An 18,104-nucleotide genomic window follows, 5' to 3' on the forward strand; every position below is an offset into this window, starting at 1 on the left:
GCTGTGCCTCGGCAGTGCTCCCACCCCAGCCTCCCACCCCACCTCGGTCTGCACCCGCTGCCATCACTGATCCATTCATTCCTCCTGTTCCTCTTGGCCACTGCCAAATGCTGGATGGTTTCCATCTGTTTGGTTCACTGCAGTGTCTCTGTGCCTGGAAGGGTGCCAGCCACAGAAGACATGAAGATGTGTCTACGGAGCTGGCAGCTAAAAATCTGGCAAGAGGAGTCGAGGAAGGGGGCTGAGGAGGTAGAAGGGAGGGCTTTCCTCAAAAGGCCAGAAATTTGTGGCCAGCCAGAGGGGAAGCAAAGACATTCTCATGTAGGAAAACTTACAGGAAATGCAACTAAAAGTGTGGGAGACAGGAAGAGTCTGTCTATTTCTGAGATTATCAAGAAAGGGGGGATGGAAGTTGCAAATGGGCAGGCCAAATCCAGTCTGCAGAGGTGTGTTTCCAGCCCACGCAGTGCTTAAAATAAATGGGGATGGTTGCCAGCACTGGAAGGTCTGGAGTGCCCTGTCTCCTGGAAATGCTGCAGCCTGGCAGCACTGGGCTGGTGAGCATGACTGGCACCTGCAGCAGCTGCCCACCAACTAATGGCAGGTGTGTGTTCTCTGCTCACCCAAAGCCCTTCCAGCAGCTTCATTTTGTTGTTGTTTATTTGTTTTTGAGACAGGGAAGTGGTACAATCACAGCTCACTGCAGTCTTGACCTCCTGGGCTCAAGCAATCCTGCTATGTCAGCCTCCCAAGTAACTGGGACCACAGGTTCCCACCACCATGCTTGGTTACTTTTTAAAAGAATTTTTGTAGGGATGGAGTCTCACTGTGTTGCCCAGGCTGGTCTTGAACTCCTGGGCTGAAGCAATCCTCCTGCCCTGGCTTCCCAAAGTGCTAGGATTACAGGTGCGAGCCACCATGCCTGGCCAGCTTCATTTGTTACCTTCCTGGTGTGTGTAGACATCTGTGTTGTCACCTCCATTTTGGAGAGCAAAAAGGATTTCTTCTTCCTTCAAACCTAATTGAGAAAATACAGTTGTTTGGGGGCAAGTAGGGTGTGGGGTGACTCTGGAACCGGCCTCCTGGGAAGCCAGGCCTCTGGGAGTGCTGGAGATGGGCAGTGAGGCTGCCAGGCCCCTGCCTCCTGGGGTGGGGTACATGCTCCTGATACATCAGAAGGGTCAGGGGAGGACTTGGAGGTGAAAGCACTGCAGGAAGAGAGGAAGCTTTCTGGAGAGACGGTCGATGGGGCAGTCAGGCTTTAAAAGGACGGGCCCACCAAGTGAAAAGATGACCAAGTGTTTGGGCTGAATTGTGTCCTCCAAAAGGATATGTTGAAGTCTAACCCCCGGGACCTCAGAAGGGGATCTTATTTGGAGATAGGGTCATTGCAGTTGTCACGTTGAGATGAGGTTATACTGGAGTAGGGTGGGCCCTTAATCCAGTGTGACTGCTGTTCTAAGAAGATGGCCACGTGACAATGGAGGGACATGTTGGGAGAGGATGGCCACGTGACAACGGGGACTCCGAGAGAGGATGGCCTCGTGATGACAGGGGACATGTGGGGAGAGGATGGCCTCGTGATGACAGGGGACACGTGGGGAGAGGATGGCCTTGGGACGAAATGACATGTGGGGAAGGGATTGCCACGTGATGATGGGGGGACATGCGGGGAGAGAATGGCCACATAATGGTGGGGGGACAGATGGGGAGAGAATGGCTACATAATGGCAGGGGGACACCAGAGGATGGCCACATGACAATTGGGGGATACCACGCAGGGAGAGGATGGCCACATAACAATGAGGGGACATATGGGGAGAGAACTGCCACGTGACGACCGAGGAAGGGCCTGGAGTGAGGAAGTCATAAGCCAAGGAACGCCAAGGACAAGACAAGCAGCAAGCACAAGACGCAGGGCCAGGTAAGGAGGGCCCTGGCTCCAGGTATCAGAGGAGCCCTGCTGATGCCTGGATTTCAGCTCTCTGGCCTCTGGACCCGGAAGAGAATGAGGTTCTGCTGCCTGGGGCCTCCCAGTTTGTTTACAGTGAGTCTGTTCATGGTGGAGAAACATCTTCTCGTGATGTTCCTGTCCTCCATGGTCAAGGCCTGTTTTGAGCTCCTGAATTGTATAAGTCAGAGGTAAAGTTGTTTTTCTCAAGGAGTCAATAATCGACAGTATTGGAATGGGACAAGGTGGTCCTGTTGGGTTTTATTTGTTTGTTTTTAAAATATGTGTTCTTACTTGTGCTTAATTTTCCCAGTGGCAGGGATGTGAAGTCCACGCCTGTCATGTGTAATGCACCAGGGCAAGGGGTCAGTTTTGTTTGCATAGCTTCCCCAGGGTCATCTTCCCACCCCTCAAGTGTGGATTTGGCCACAACACTTTGTTTAGCAATTTCCAGTCATTTTGTTTTATTTGGTCAGGCTTATTTGCATAGTTGAATGAATGCACAAAGGCCTCCTTGTTTTGTGGTTCACAAAGTCAGAACTGGATCATACCAGGGCATACGGGTTCTGTTTCAAGGCTTTATAAAGCTGCTAGGGTTGAAATAGGTATTTTTGGTGTCAGAATAATTTTGTGGCATTTATCAGCTTGTCTACTGAGATGGGGCACTGAGAACTGCTGATTTACCTCTCTCCAGCCCTGTCTGCAGTACCTGAAGGCTGGGGGAAGACATTTGGCAATGCACACAGCCTTTGCTTCTGCCTGTGAAGTTGGGGTTTCATAGGCCGCCTCCCAGGAGGGCCCTGTAGGTGCATGACAGAGTCCGAGTGCCTCACCAGTGGGTTTGTCACTGCACCCAAGCAGATGCTGGGGAAGAGGATGCCTCTTCCTTCTCCTCCTCACCCTTCATCAGTGTGTGAGCAGAGGCAGGAGACCTGTGGGCTGGAAGGCCCCACGTCCTCCTTCCCAGGCTGTGAATGTGGCACTTACATGGTAGGAGGACTTTGCAGATGTGATCAGGACCTTGAGAGGAGACATTATCCTGGATGATCTGGATGAATCCATCACACTCACAGGGTCCTTAAAAGCTGGAAGAGGGAGGCCGGGCAGGGAGAGGGAAGGAAATGTGAGGATGGAAGCAGGGATCCGATTGCCGCGATTGCTGAATTTGAAGAGGAAGGAAGGAGCCGAGAGCCAAGGAACCCAGGCAGCCTCTGGGAGCTGCAAGAGACAAGGAAATGGGTTCTCTCCTGCAGCCTTCAGAGCAGATGCAGACCTGCCGACACCTTCCTTTCAGCCCAGTGAAACCCATTTCAAAATTTTGAGTGCAGAGCTGTAAGGTCATGAGTCTGTGCTGCTTAAGCCACTGTGTTTGTAGTCATTTGTTGCAGTAGTAAAGGAGACTAATATGCTATTCTGCCACCATTCTGAGCTTTTGAGGCAGGCTGATGGAAAAGGTGGGACAGTGGCTTCCCAGTACTTTTCTAAGTGGTCCTGAGAACCTAATATCCCAGGCACTTCATTTTCTGTAACTCTCCACCCCGCTGCCAGCAGTCTGCTTAGTCCTCAAGATGAGGGGCTTCTGCTGCTCACAGAGGTTGATGATTTCATTTATTATCTTTAAGTTACTCTGCACTCTCCCTTCCCCAGAGAAAACCCAATCAAATTCAAGTGAGCATTGGGGAAAATATTCGTTCATTAAACTGGTTCTTAACCTTTTTGGGGGCACTGACCTCTTGAGATTCTCTTGAAAATGGGATTTTAGCCCCCATAAAAATACATATCAAAAATTTGCATACAATTTTGGCCAGGCACAGTGGCTCATGCCTGTAATCTCTGCACTTTGGAAGGCCAAGGCGGACAGATCACTTGAGGTCAGGAGTTCAAGACCAACCTGGCAACATAGCGAAATGCTGTCCCTACCAAAACTACAAAAAATAGCTGGGTATGGTGGTGCACGCCTGTAATCCCAGCTGCTTGGGTGGCTGAGGTGGAAGAATTGCTTGAACCCAGGACGTGGAGGTTACAGTGAGCTGAGATTGCGCCATTGTACTCCAGCCCGGGCAACACAGCGAGACTGTCAAAAAAAAAAATTGCATACAATTTTGAGAACAATTTTGTATACAGATTCCCCCAGGAGCTACCCCTTGAAGCTCCAATGGCTGCCAGGGGCTTCCTCTGTCACCCCAGGTGAAGAGCTCTTGTACAGATTAATTCACATTAAGGCTGATGAATGACTTTTCCTAGTAAGTCTCCTTGGTCTTTGCCAGGTCCTTAAACCATGTTCAGTGGATCCTCATTATTTGTGGATTCCATATTTTTAAATTCACCTGCTCTCTAAAATTTGTTTGTCACCCCAAGATCAGAACTCACAGACACCAGCAGAGTGGCAAAAACGTGTTACCCGATGAGCCTGTTCCCAGCTGAAAAGGATGCTCTGCCATCTTGTTTCAGCCTCTTGGTGTAAACGAGTGTGGTTTTCATGATTTGTTTAGTGCCATGTTTTTCATGTTTTGTGCTTTTTCTTCGTGGTTTCACTGTTTGAAAGTGCTGTCTAGTGTTTCCAAGTGCAAGAAGGCAGTGATGTGCCTTATGAGGAAAATATGTGTGTTTGATAAATTGTATTCAGGTTTGTGTTCTAGTGCCACTGGTTCAGTGTTAACGAATCAACACTGTACAGATGATTCCTGACTTACAATCGTTCATTCCAGTATGATTTTTCAACTTTACAACAGTGTGAAAGTGATATGCATTCAGTAGAAACCATCCTTCAAGTGCCCGTGGGACCATTCTGTTTTTCACTTTCTGTTCAATAGTCTGTACATTTCATAAGATATTCAACACTCTATCAGAAAGTAGGCTTTGTATTTCATGATTTCACCCAGCTGTAGGCTAATGTAAGTGTTTTGGATAGGTGGAAGGCAAGCTGAGACATACCTCTATGGTGTTTGGTAGGGTAGGTGTATGGAATGCATTGTCAACTTAGGATATTTTCAACCTACCTTGGGTTTATCAGGACCTGACCCCATTGTAAGTTGAGGGCCATCTGTTTATTCAGTAAGGTGTCTTTTAAATAGAAAAACACATAAAACAAGTTTAGTATTGATTGTTTGACAAAAATGTTGCAACCCGAGGCTTTCAGGAACCTAACTCTGCATTTCCTTTAGGAGTGCTGCTTTCTTCAGTATCTGCTGGTAATTCTATGGAACATAGCTACTGTGAATAATGGGAATTGGGTGTATTTTCAAGTTGCTGGCCTCTCCAGCTACGCTGGTAATCAGTCCTGCTCTTTAAATCACGTCTTACCATCAGTCCTGCCTAGAGAAATGGAGGAAGGGAGGTCTCTGGTCTTACAGTCTGTCCCGACTCTCTGCCGCACCAGCTATGTCCCGAGCACCAGCCTGGACAGAGCCATCTGTTTGGTGGGTGGTAGCAGGTCGTGTTGTGAGGCTCTGGTGCCTGCCTTCTGTCCTCCTGTGCTCGCTAGAGGAGCATGAGGCAGGAGCAGCCAGTCCATGCTGGTTCCTGAGCAAGGCAGCTGTAGGGCTGCCAGCACCTACTCCTGGGGGGCTGAGGGTGAGAAGAGCTTCACAGGGGAGGATGGGACTGTCTGACTGTATTTCCAATCCCAGTTGGGACTTGTGGTCTGATGAGGACAAGTGCCTTTGAGGGGATGGCAATGGTTGAGAGGAACCAGGAAATCGAGTCTGTCCTGGAAAATGTGGCATGGTGGATCTTTTGAGTTGGGGTGTTGGGATGTGTGTCAGCTAAAACAAGGTTCACCTGCTTCAAATGTTCATCCAAGCTTTCTACACTTGCCTGTCTGAGTCAACATCTTTAGAGACAGCAGGAAGTGATGAAAGTCAGTTCACAGTCCATCTGCTCTGAGGGCTTGGTATGAGGGGCTGATGTTTTCTGTCATTTTCTCCTTTCTAACATTTCACTTTGGGATCTTAGTTCCTGGTTGAAATTCCTTAACTGTGGGAGTCGAGGCAGTCTAAGAATCCTTTTCGGCTGCTTAAGACAACGAGGTAGAGAGGGAACCAGCTGCCCCTTTTCTTACCTCCATGATGATGTAGAAATGGTTCCATCCAGCCCAAGGGTTCTTCTGGGACCCAAAGCTCCTCAGGGGCTCTGTGCATAGGATTTGAGGATTGGTTTTCTTGGATGGGGAGAAAAGTCCATCTTTATTTTTATAAATCCTACCTGAAATGGAGCATTTCCTCTAATTAGGAAGGCAGGCAACAAAACCAGTATGTTAGCTATGTCTGTGACTCTGTCACCAATGTGGGTTAGCCGTATCTCTGACCCTGTCACCAATTGCAATTACAGGTGTCTCCACATCACATTAGTGTTGTTTCAGATATCTTGAAATAGCATTTGTTCTCATTACTAGTTTTAAATTAAGGTGGTTAATAGACCCCACTGGATTTTGCGATTTAATATGCTGATAAGGCACATATATTGCTATACTATAACATTTAAAAAAAATTTTGATAACTAGATTTCAATAAGATTGGTATTTGTGATCGTATTTATTTTCTTGATTTTTATAACAGCTTTATTGAGGTATAATTTCTGTACCATACAACTTGCTCATTAAAGTATACAACTCCATGTTTTTAAAATATATTTTCAGGATTGTACAACCATCACCATCACCATAATCTAATTTTAGAATATTTTTGTCCCCCTTAAAAGAGGCCTCGTACTCATTAGTAATTATCCACATTCCCCCTTTCCCCACTTTCAGCCCCTGGCAACCACAACATCTACTTTCTGTCTCTAGAAATGTGCCTGTTCTGGACATTTCATAGAAATGGAATCTTGTTTTTGAGACAGAGTCTCACTCTGTCACCCAGGCTGGAGTGCAGTGGTGTAATCTCGGCTCACTGCAACCTCCACCTCCTGGGTTCAAGCCATTCCCCTGCCTCAGCCTCCCAAGTAGCTGGAATTACAGGCGTGTGCCACCATGCCCAGCTAATTTTTGTATTTTTAGTAGAGACAGGGTTTTACCATGTTGCCCAGGCTGATCTCGAACTTCTGACCTCAGGTGATCCGCCCGCCTTCACCTCCGAAAGTGCTGGAGTTACAGGTTACAAAGTGAGCCCCTGTGCCCGGCCAAAATGGAATCTTTCTGAGGTCTTTTTGTGACTGGCTTTTTTCATGTAGCGTAATGTTTTCAAGGTTCATCTGTGTTTGTATTTTGTTCTGTGCACTTAAAACATTATTCTGAGAAGGGGTCTAAAGGCCTGCCCCGTAATGGCCAGAAGGGCTTGTGGCATCATTGGCGAGGTTAGGGCTCCCTGCGCCTAATGGTTCTTCCCTCTGTCAGTCTTGCTTTAAAACTAGTCCATGCCTTGGCTTGGGCATGGACAATCACTGCCAAAGACCCGGCAGGCAAGGCACGCAGCTTTCCTTGGGATGGGTTGGACCCAGGCCCTGGGCACTCAGAGGTACTCAGGCACCTCTGCCCAGTCTCCCCAAGTTACCACCTCCACAGGTGCCTTGGGGTGAGTAGGCATCTCCAGGATGTAGCTTCTAGTGGATGATACCCATGGACAGGGACAGCGAGGGAGAGTAATAGGGCCAGGCCCCAGGTGCCTGCCCCCAGCTAGACACCAGAACCCCAGGACCCCAGGACCCCAGCTCCTCCAGCCCCCAGGAAGCTGTCAGTGCTTCCAGAAAGCAAGCTGTTGGTGGGAAGGTCTGAATCCTTGCAGCTCTGTGATTCGCGAATCATAAAACCTCCACACTTGGTGTTTGTGGGCCGAGCTATTGTCTTTGTGTTTTCTTTTTGGAGTGGGTGGGAAGCCAGCTTGGCAAGCTGGGTGTGAATGAACAGGAATGAGCAGGAGACGCTCGCTGATGCCTTCTGTGATGTGTTTCTCCCCCAGCTCCAGAAGAAAAGGAAGTCATTAAAGGACAGTATGGCAAGCTCACGGACGCATACGGCTGCCTGGGGGAGCTCAGGCTGAAATCTGGTGAGTAGCCGCTCGCTGGAGGAGCAGGCGCCAGGCTCCCCGGTGGAAGGGAGCCTCTGTGTCGGAAGGGGCCTCACCTCAGTGCAGTCATTCTGTTTGACCGCTCTTCTCTCTCTCTTCTTTTTTTTTTTTTTCCCCCGAGATGGAGTTTTGCTCTTGTTGCCCAGGCTGGAGTGCAATGGTGCGATCTTGGCTCACCACAACCTCTGCCTCCTGGGTTCAAGCAATTCTCCTGCCTCAGCCTCCTGAATAGCTGGGACTACAGGCATGCGCCACCACGCCCAACTAATTTTTTGTATTTTTAGTAGAGATGGGGTTTTTCCATGTTGGTCAGGCTGGTCTGGAACTCCGACCTCAGGTGGTCCACCTGCCTCAGCCTCCCAAAGTGCTGGGATTACAGCCATGAGCCGCCGTGCCTGGCCGACCTCTCTTCTCTTTTAAGATGTTTCTTTATGCCTCGGAACCTGCTCCTCCTGCAGAACCTGCAGGTGGGGAGGTCAAGGTGAGTGTTGCCTGGTTGTCACCTGCCTGTGCTGGGGAGCAGGGTGGGGCTCCCGGCACCCCCACCCTGTGCCAGGGAAGCTCGTCTTCATTGCTTGCCGGCGAGGGCCTAAGTGTTTTGAAAGTCTGGTCTGGGGCTTCTGCCCAGGGCATTGTCTGTAGTACTCTAGAAGGTGTGCCAAGGCGGGTGGGTGAGGACAGGGACCAGGGCAGATGCCGGGAGGCACAGGGGTGGGCTGGGAGTTGTCAGCAGGAGAGAAAAGCCACCGACGTGTGACTGTCAGTCAGTGTGGGGTGGGAGGGAGAGGAAGGGACAGTGTGATCTGACTTGCGAAGGGAGAGAACTTCCAGGAAGACGTGGGCATCTCTGCTCACTCTGAGAGACTCAAGGGTGAGCCGGCGGTGGCCAGCTGTCATGGGTGGTCACAGCCAACCTCAGCTGTTCCTGGAGCTCGGGAGCCCTGGGACCCTCGGTTCTACCACCCGTTTCCTTCCTCCTCTCTCAGGGCCCCCTCGCCATCTGTGACCTGGCTGTGGACATCTCCTGTGACTTCTGGGGCCCAGACAAGAGCCCAGTCGCATTCCTGATTTTCGGTCCCACCTGGCTGAGATGGGAATGGCTGTATGGGTTGTCTGAATTCGGGCGTTCCCTGAGCCAAGCGCACACCTCCCTTCCTGCTCACAGCAGCTGTTTTTAGATACTGAGGATTTTTAAAGCTGCCAGAAAAGCACGGTTACGTTGACCATTCCTTTTCTGGGTGTTTTCTGTCATGGAATGTTTTTCCCTGAACTGTGATGATTGCAGTGATCATTTCCAAATAGCATTTAGGAAAAATACACGGTACCCACATGACAAAGTGCATTTATGAAATGTCTGTTTCGTGCCAAGAGCTAGACATACATTCACTTATTTAATCCTAAAAATAGGCTACTGTGATAATGCATCTTTGTCCCTGTTTACAGTAAAGGGAACAGGCTCAGAAGCTTCAAGTAACTTGCCTTAGGTCAGAAGCTTAGCTGAGGTTCGAAGTGCCTCCAAACGCTTGCTTTTTCTGTGAAAATGTGCGGGCTGCTGGGGGTTTTCTGCAGGACTTTCTGCTCTGCAGCAATCTTCCTGAAGTTGCAGAAAATCCCCTGTGGCCCTTGCCTTCCATAGTGATGACTGTGAGGATGGTGGTCTGCACCTGCATGGCGCTCACTTAGGAACTTGCTAACGCGGCTCCCGTGGCCACCTGTGCTGTTGTCACCCTGCCTTGCAGGTGTGGCAGGGATGCCACGTTCCATCCATGCTGATGCCCTTTTTTCCACATAGTGGCATCTGGGCCCCCAGGATGCCTCACAATCTTGGCATCCTTCAGTTATAGTTGGCAGCTGCTTTTGGTCCATACATGAATGACTCATTTCGCGTCCGACAGGGACTGGGATTCAACGAATTACAGTAACCGGCTCAAGGTCACGCCATTCTCAAGTGGTGCCCTGGGTTTTAAACTCATGCCTTGCGGCACCAAGGACTGCCTTCAACCACCAGGCTATTCTCCTTTCTGAAAGGGACAGGTGGCTGGGCTGACAAGGGGGACAGGAAGTGCAGTACCTTCCCCCATCCCAGGGGAAAAGTGGTTTTTCCCAGGGCTGTGATCTAAGATCAGCTGTGGGAAATTGGTCCTAACCAAGAAGGGTGGCAGCCCCAAAGATGTCTTATTAGAGCGAGCCAGGGTATCTGCAGGGGTCAGCAGGGTCTTCTGGGGCAGGGAGTGCACAGAGAGGAGACCACCTCCCAGGGCTGCCCTAGGGGAGGCCTCCTCCCTGCCTTCAGCCAGTCCCGGCCACCCCATACCCCACAGAAGGGAATGAGGCTTCTTGTGGGCCATGCGAGACCAGCCCCGCTCCGAGGCTTTGGGTGCCCCCAACCCCTGCCCACCTGTGAGAGTCACCCTCCAGGGTGGGTTGGAGTTTCTCTGAGTGTGGTGTGTATGAGTTTGACTTTGGCGATGTCAGGATAATTTGGTCTGTTTTCAACACATTCTGGAAAGTACCCTAAGCATCTGAAGGATGGAAGGACTGGGCTTTAAATCGAGTTTTTTCAGTCCCCATTGGTTACCTTATGGGGCGTTTGACTTTAACTTGATTTTCTTTTTCCCCTGTAAGTCCCTGACCCAGAACTGTGATCTGTTTCCTTTTGTGTTTTCAGCTGTTGAGCATGTTGGGCAGCACGGAGTGTAGCTACAACCGTGTGACTCCACCTGTGTGACTCCAGTTGTGTGACCAACTACAACTGTGTAACTGACTCCAGCCGTGTGACTAACTCCACCTGTGTGACTCTAACTGTGTGACTCCAACTGTGACTCCATCTGTATGACTCACCTCAACTGTGTGACCCCCACCTGTGTGACCCCACCTGTGTGACTCCACCTGTGTGACTCCAATTGTGTGACTCCACCTGTGTGACTCCACCTGTGTGACTCCAATTGTGTGACTGACTCTGTGTGACTCCACCTGTGTGACTGACTTCAACTGTGTGACTCCACCTACGTGACTCCAGTTGTGTGACTGATTTCAACTGCGTGGCTAACTCTGCTGTTGACTGACTCCAACTGCCCGGCTGTGTGACTCCACGTATGTGACCCCAGCTGTATGACTCCAACTTTCAGTTGCCACGAAGACAACCAGCTGAGTCAGGAGTGGGCCTCCCTTTCAATGTTTTTAGCTAAGGATCTCTGTACAAAGAAAGAGGCTTCCCCACAGGCTCTTAATTTGGGACAAGTTTTCCCTTAGTTTGGGACAAATTTCAATCTACCTAAATTAGCCTTTTACATTAGAAATTGAGAAACATGCACAAAAATTCATAAAAGCTTTTTTCCAGGTTCCAAGGTTTTTGTGGAAAGCCCAAAGTCCCCCCTTCCTTCCTGAAATGCCAGCAGGAAGGGGTTGGAGCTCCCGTGATTAGCCAGGGAGTCAGCCTTCCTGAAGTTTACACAATACAAAGCACAGAAAGTGAGAATGTAGCAGAAAAAAGAACTTATCCCAATGATTATAGCAATTTAAATTCTCTTGAACCCAAGCTCTCAGGGCCTCCCTGTTTTATAGCCTCAAGGGACTCTATTCCTATTCCAGACTATAATGAATGGTGTCTCCTGGAGTTGTGCAGTGCACAACCTGTGAAGCTGTACACAACAGCCCTATAAATTCTCTAGCAGACAGCCCTCCTAGATTCTAGTTCCCACTTCACAGCTGAACTGCATTTAATCTCTCTAGGACTGTTTTCCCGTCTGTAAACCTGGGAAAACTGCCTCATCTCTATGTTGCCTAGTTCTTAGGAGGTCCACTTGGGCCATGCACATGGTAGCCTTGAAGAGTGTGGAGTGCTCCTCCAACACCAGGCAGGCTGGCCACAGGCAGTTTCTTAGAGGGTGGCCTGGGGACACTGCCACCACTGAGAAGCTCTGCTGTCTCTCCTCTGTCCCTGGGAGGGCTGGAGGGAGGAGGGTACTGAGTGAGAGGGACCTGGCCTGCAGAGGGCTGAGGACGAGGTGTGAGCTGGAGGGCCAGGCTGTGTGGCCTCGGGGTGTGGACTCCTGGTGGGTGGCTCCTCTGCACAGGCTAGCAGAGGGCTGGTTTCATGGGCAGTCACTTCAGAAGGAGAATTCTCTGGAGGGGAGTTTGAACCCTTAGTCTTTTGGGATGCAGTGTTCTCTAGCAAGTCTTGAAGCGAACTGGCCTTTGTCAGTCTTAGATTAATTTAATTCTTGTGCCCAGTGGTGGGATATTGCCAAGATAGTTGACACCCAGCTCCCTGAGGGGGAAGCTCTGAGATGATGTAGCATTTGCCAGTTTCCAAGGTGTAAATTCACGGGCCAGGGCTGATTTCAGGTTCCCAGCGTGGAGCTGGGGAAGGATCCGCACCAGGGGTGCTCACTGCGGGTGCTCACTGCTGCCGCCGCCTCTGCCTACGCCTCCCTCATGTTCTGCAGAGGGTGGGTGGGAGAAGGCCCTGAGACCACGCCGCGTGGGCACACAGCGCTTAGGGTTCTGAACCTGTGGGTGGCGGGGGAGGCTCAAAGGTCATCTGGCTGAAGCTTCCCCCTTCACAGGTGGGAAAGCCTAGACGTCTTAAGTCCTTTGTTTGGAGCTTTAAGTCTGAGGGTGTCTGTGTGAGCAGAGGGACAGATAGGATGGCTGGAGGGACCCCAGGGCTGGGATTGGCACAGACCAGGCTGGGAAGGTGAACTCAGAGCTGAGACAACACAAGGAAGTGCCAGCCCAGAGCCTAGTGGGAGGCCTGGGGTGGCCCCGGTAAACGGGGCCTTGTGTCTGCGAGCCACGTATCATGACCCCAACAGCCAGCTTTCCCGGCCTGATAACGAATGACCTAGGACCTGCCACTGGCCCCCGCCTCCCTCGACCTCACTCTCGCAGCTCCCTCTGACCCATGCATGGCTTTGCTTTGGCCAGAGCCCTGGAACCAAAGCCTTTCACCTGGAGGGGACATCGAGACTACCGGCGCATCCTCCTGGGAGGCCCAGAAAGGGTAAGAGCCTTGCCTGAGGCCACACAGGCCACTGGAGGTGTGCAGAGCCTGGAGCCCCAGTCTTCTGAGTTTTGTTTTTCCCCTTGCTATGAGATCCTTGATGGTTTCAGGGCCCTTGTCTCTCCCTCAGCTGAGGACTGCCAAGAACCCCGCAAGCCTAGTTAGCTTCTTGGCTGTCAGAGAATTGATCCTGCCTCACAAAAGCAAATCCTGTGCTCTAGATGAGCATCGGGAGGGGCCTCACACACCTGGGGTAGGTGGGGACCAGTGGCCTGTACCACACTGACAGGTGGCCCGGGAGTCAGCGACCCCCCACAGCCTGGTGCTAGGCTCAAACCAAGACACTTTCCTTAAAACCCATAGTACAGGCTGGGCATGGTGGCTCATACCTGTAATCCTAGCACCTTAGGGGGCCAAGGCAGGAGGATCACTTGAGCCTAGAAGTTCAAGACCAGCCTGTTCTATGTAGTAAGACCATGTCTCTACATAGCAGTGGTATCTACAGCACCATGCCAGGAGCAGTGGTGCACACCTGTAGTCCCAGCTACTTGGGAGGCTGAGGTGGGAGGATCGCTGGAACCCAGAAAGGGGAAGTTGCAGTGTACTGAGATCAAGTCACTGTACTCCAGCCTGGGTGACAGTGCAAGACCCCATCTCTTAAAAAAAAAAAAAAAAAAAAAAAGCAAACAAACAAAAAACCCATGGTCGGGGAGAGAACGCAGTCGGGGAGTCAGGCTGTCAATGAGATTGGGCAGGACACAGTGAGGCTGGGATTGAAGGAGGAGGAAGCCATCAGTGCTGGGTCAGGTAGGCAGGGCGGGCCTTCCCAGAGAGGTGGCGCTCCACACAGCGGTCCTGAGGTTTGGGTAAGGCTCTTCCACAGACGCCTCTGTGGTTACACCCGTCCCACCAACTGTCTGGGACACACAGGCAGGGGCAGTTCTAAGGAAAAGTGTCCAGGTCCTTGGCTTTTTTTCTATCATCGAGCACCTGTGATGGAGGACAGGGTTCTTATTCCCCTCTGAGGTCGCCCTGCTTCCATGTTAGGGTAGGGGGCAGGCCCTTCTCTCTTCTGGAAGCTCACCGTGTGCCGTGCTCCAGGAAGTAACTCCCCCTAGGATTCCAGACAAAGGGACAGTTCAAAAGCTTGTCAACAGCATTGAAATAAGGTCAGGACTAGGTAGCAATCTGTTTGCAAGTCAGGTGATGTCCAGTTGTTTGCTTCCCCTGTAATGGAAGGAGAATTTAATTGGGGTATCAGCTGACGCATTAGCAAGCATTTTATCAGCAGGTTATTGTCATTTCTTAGCTCTAACTCAAAAGGACTTTGAAGAATCGAGTGACATTTCTACAATGAAGCCCTTTCCATTCCCGTCTATTTATTAATGTGAACAGGATTTTTTAGTGTTTGCATCTACAAAAATGAAAACTAGAATTAGAATTGGTGCAGAACCTACTTTCGTTCCTTCAATAAATATTTATTCATCTCATTAAGAGATGCCTTTCCAACACATTATGACTTTTTGTATCAAATGATTATTTGTCGGCCAGGCATGGTGGCTCACGCCTGTAATCCCAGCACTTGCGGAGGCCAAGGTGTGCGGACCACTAGAGGTCAGGAGTTCTAGACCAGCCCAGTCAACATGGTGAAACCCCATCTCTACTAAAAATACAAAAATTAGCTGGGCATGGGGGCTCATGCCTGTAATCCCGGCTACTCAGGAGGCTGAGGCAGTGAACCTGAAAGGCGAAAGTTGAACCCGGGAGGCAGAGGTTGCAGTGAGCCGAGATTGCGCCACTGCACTCTAGCCTGGGCGACAGAGCAAGACTGTCACCTCCCAGAGACCCCACCTCCTAAAAGCATCGCCTTGGGTGTTCATACTTCAGCATATTAATTTGGGGGTGCACACATTCAGCCAATAGCAGGTACACTGGTTGACCACACTCTTAAAGGGGACAGCCAAAAAAAATTATTTGGCAGTGTTTTATTTACATTGTATTGTTTACATTGTTTGACCAGTTAGGTATCATTGGAATGATAAACCAGAAGGCTGTCTTTTTAAACACTTGGAGTTGAGGAACACATGGCTGCAGGGGCTGATGGGGTGATCAGAACAGGACATAGAAGCACCAGATATGCTACATTAGGATAGAATTCTGAAGAGGGGGGACTGGAAATATGAGTGAAAGTTCCACGTGGTAAAAAAGAGCATGCTCCTGCAATCCTGTAAATAATAGATGGCGATGAGTATCACATTACTGTGTAGATTCCATGGGATACTGACAAGAGGCTCCCAGAGTTTTAGTTTTACATGTCAATATTTAGAATATGCTGCACAATATATTATTTACAACCATTTCAACTACCGATGAAAAGCTTCAATGGCAGTTTTAAAATGGGCAGGGAACACTGTCTGAGTCCAGTGTGTTGCTGTGACAAAGTTCCGTAGTAGACAGGGTGGCTTATCAGCAACAGACATTTATTTCGCGCAGTTCTGGAGGCTGGAAGTCTGAGACCAGCAGCCAGCAGATTGGCCGGCTGTGAGGACCTGCTTCTTGCTTCATAGATGCTGCCTTTTCTCTGCATCTGATGTGGTGGGAGAGGTGCAGGACCTCTCTGGGCACAAATCCCATTCATGAGGGCTCTCCTGCCATGACCTAGTCACCTCTCAAATACCCCCACCACCTCAAACCATCACCTTGGGTGTTCATACTTCAGCGTATTAACTTGGGGGTGCACACATTCAGTCAATAGCAGGTACACTGGTTGACCACACTCTATTTAAAGGGTACAACAGGCCAGGTGCAGTGGTTCACGCCTGTAATCCCAGCACTTTGGGAGGCTGAGGCAGGTGAATCGCCTGAGGTCAGGAGTTCGAGACCAGCCTGGCCAACATGGTAAAACCCCATCTCTACCAAAAATACAGAAAATTAGCCGGTATAATCCCAGCTACTCGGGAGGCTGAGGCAAGAGAATTACTTGAACCCAGGAGGCGGAGGTAGCAGTGAGCTGAGATTGCGCCACTGCACTCCAGCCTGGGCAACAAGAGTGAAACTCCGTCTCAAAAAAAAAATAGCTGGGCATGGTGGCTCACGCCCGTAATCCCAGCACTTTGGGAGGCCGAGGCAGGTAGATCACCTGAGGTCGGGAGTTTGAGACCAGCCTGACCTACATGGAGAAATCCCATCTCTACTAAAAATACAAAATTAGCTGGGCGTAGTGGCGCATGCTTGTAATCTCAGCTACTCCAGAGGCTGAGGCAGGAGAATCACTAGAACCTGGGAGGCAGAGGTTGCGGTGAGCCGAGATCACACCATTGCACTCCAGCTTGGGCAACAAGAGCAAAACTCCATTTCAAAAAATAAATAAATAATACATACATACATACATACATACATACATACATACATACATACATACATAAAGGGTACAGCAAACCAATCTGATTGGAAACTGCCGGACTTTGGGGCTAGACGGAGCATGGGCTTAAAGTGAAACCTACATTTGTGTTTTGGCTCCAACACAGACTAGCTGTGTGCTTGGGCGGGTGATTCAGCTTCCCTGGGGGACAGTCATGCGTGTGTGAAATGGCAGTGGTAGCCCTGAGACAGCAGCATGGGTAAGCAGGCTGGCGATGTCATCTGCAAGGAGGTATAATTAGGAGCACCAGCTCTGGGGCCAGACTTGGCTTGAGTAACTTGCCCAGGCAGTGTAGCTAGAAAGTGGATTTGGATCTCAGCTCCCCACTCTGTCACCTTGGGCAGGCTGCTTAACCTCTCTGTGCCTCTGTTTCCCTCCCTGTGAGATGGGGCTGGTAAGGGCGCCCCTGGCGGTGGGCAGGAGGATGGAGTCCGCGCCTGTACAGCTCCCCTGCCTCCACTGCGCTCACCAGATACCGGCTCTCCTCACTCCCCTCTACCACTCCCAACCCCCTCCTCCCTGGACCCAGGAGTCCCAGTGCTCTGTGGCAATGTTGTTGTTAAGAGCCTCTCCTGGCTGCTACAGTGCTCCTCTCCCCAGCCTCCCCCAGGCCGTGGTCCTGCCCAGGAAATGCAACCTGGGACTGTTGCCAGGCACTCAGGCCCCCCACGCGTAGGCTGTTGAGGAAGTGGGGCTAGAAATCAGCTCATGACTTGCACGGAGTGATGTCTTGCAGAATTTTCCATAGCTCCTGCAGCCACAGGGGCCACCCTCTTGCCTCTCCGAGGGCACTTCTGCTGAACTGTGCTTTCCCTGCGCTGAGTGTGTCGGAAGAGGCAGGTGGGTGCCGGGAGCGCTCTGTGGCCAAGGCCCTGATCACAGGCTGCCAAGCCCAGAACCCCACCTATCCTACTTGAGAAACTGAATTCTGACCCCTGTCCCTGTCCCCAGTGTGATAACTTCCTTTGTTCTTAGGTGGTTTTGAGGTGGTTTCCTGAGGATGTGTCTGGGGAGATGTGATGGGATCAGTCCCCCCACCCTGCTGGCAGCCCCACCCCATGGCATAGCAGCAGGCCTCTGGGAGCCCTGAGCGCTCATTAAAGGAACGCACTTTAATGACAGCCACACTCCACCCTGCCACAAGCAGCGCTCTTCTCCCTATGAAGTGTGATGAGGAAATTGGGGTGAGAGGGTGGTGGAATTGGTTGTTTTGGGGTCTCTTCCTGGAGTGTGGAGAGATCTGAACCATCTCCAGACCATGGCTGTAGACAGCGGCCCCTGATCATTCACAGAAGATCTCGCTGGGCGGATCCTTCAGAACTCAGCGGGGTGAGAAGAGTGTCCTTGGGACTAGAGCCCTGCCAGACCCCAAAGGCCGGTTTCTACCCGATGATCTCTTGGGCCCCGTCCCGAGAGTGAGGCACGGCGCCACCAGGCACCCCCGATATGCAGCGTGTTGTGAAGTGCCCTTGTGAGCAGCGGGGGATAGGGAACAGGAAACCAGCCGTCAGCGACGGCGAGGTGGTGCCCCAGAGAGGGCTGCCTCATTCGCCTGGGTGCAGGTTCCGAGGTCGTCTTGGTAGCATTTGGCAGGAATTTATTCAGGAAGCATTCAGCAAACCGAGTGTGTGTGGTGCTGGGAGATGACGATGAAATGGCCCTGCCCCCAAGGAAGCCCCTCCCCTGGGGGCACAGGTGGGGAAGGAGGTCATGAGCTTTCTGTGT

The 18,104-nt window shown here is 50.9% G+C and overlaps 1 protein-coding gene across 6 annotated transcripts in view; it reads left to right on the forward strand.

The window, feature by feature from the left end:
• SYNJ2 (synaptojanin 2) overlaps positions 1-18,104 on the forward strand; it is a 117,785-nt gene that overhangs the window by 27,467 nt on the left and 72,214 nt on the right. For 5 of the 6 annotated variants that reach the window (XM_003776952.5, XM_054558376.2, XM_024248278.3 and 2 more), the window contains exon 2: positions 7,846-7,932. In XM_003776952.5, coding sequence (XP_003777000.4) covers positions 7,846-7,932 — 87 coding nt within the window. Of the gene's footprint in view, positions 1-7,845; positions 7,933-10,621; positions 11,047-18,104 lie in introns of those variants that run through there. The other variant, XM_063725074.1, reaches the window with a different exon arrangement.

The sequence above is a fragment of the Pongo abelii genome, chromosome 5 (genome assembly GCF_028885655.2).
Source record: "Pongo abelii isolate AG06213 chromosome 5, NHGRI_mPonAbe1-v2.0_pri, whole genome shotgun sequence".
Taxonomy (NCBI): domain Eukaryota; kingdom Metazoa; phylum Chordata; class Mammalia; order Primates; family Hominidae; genus Pongo; species Pongo abelii.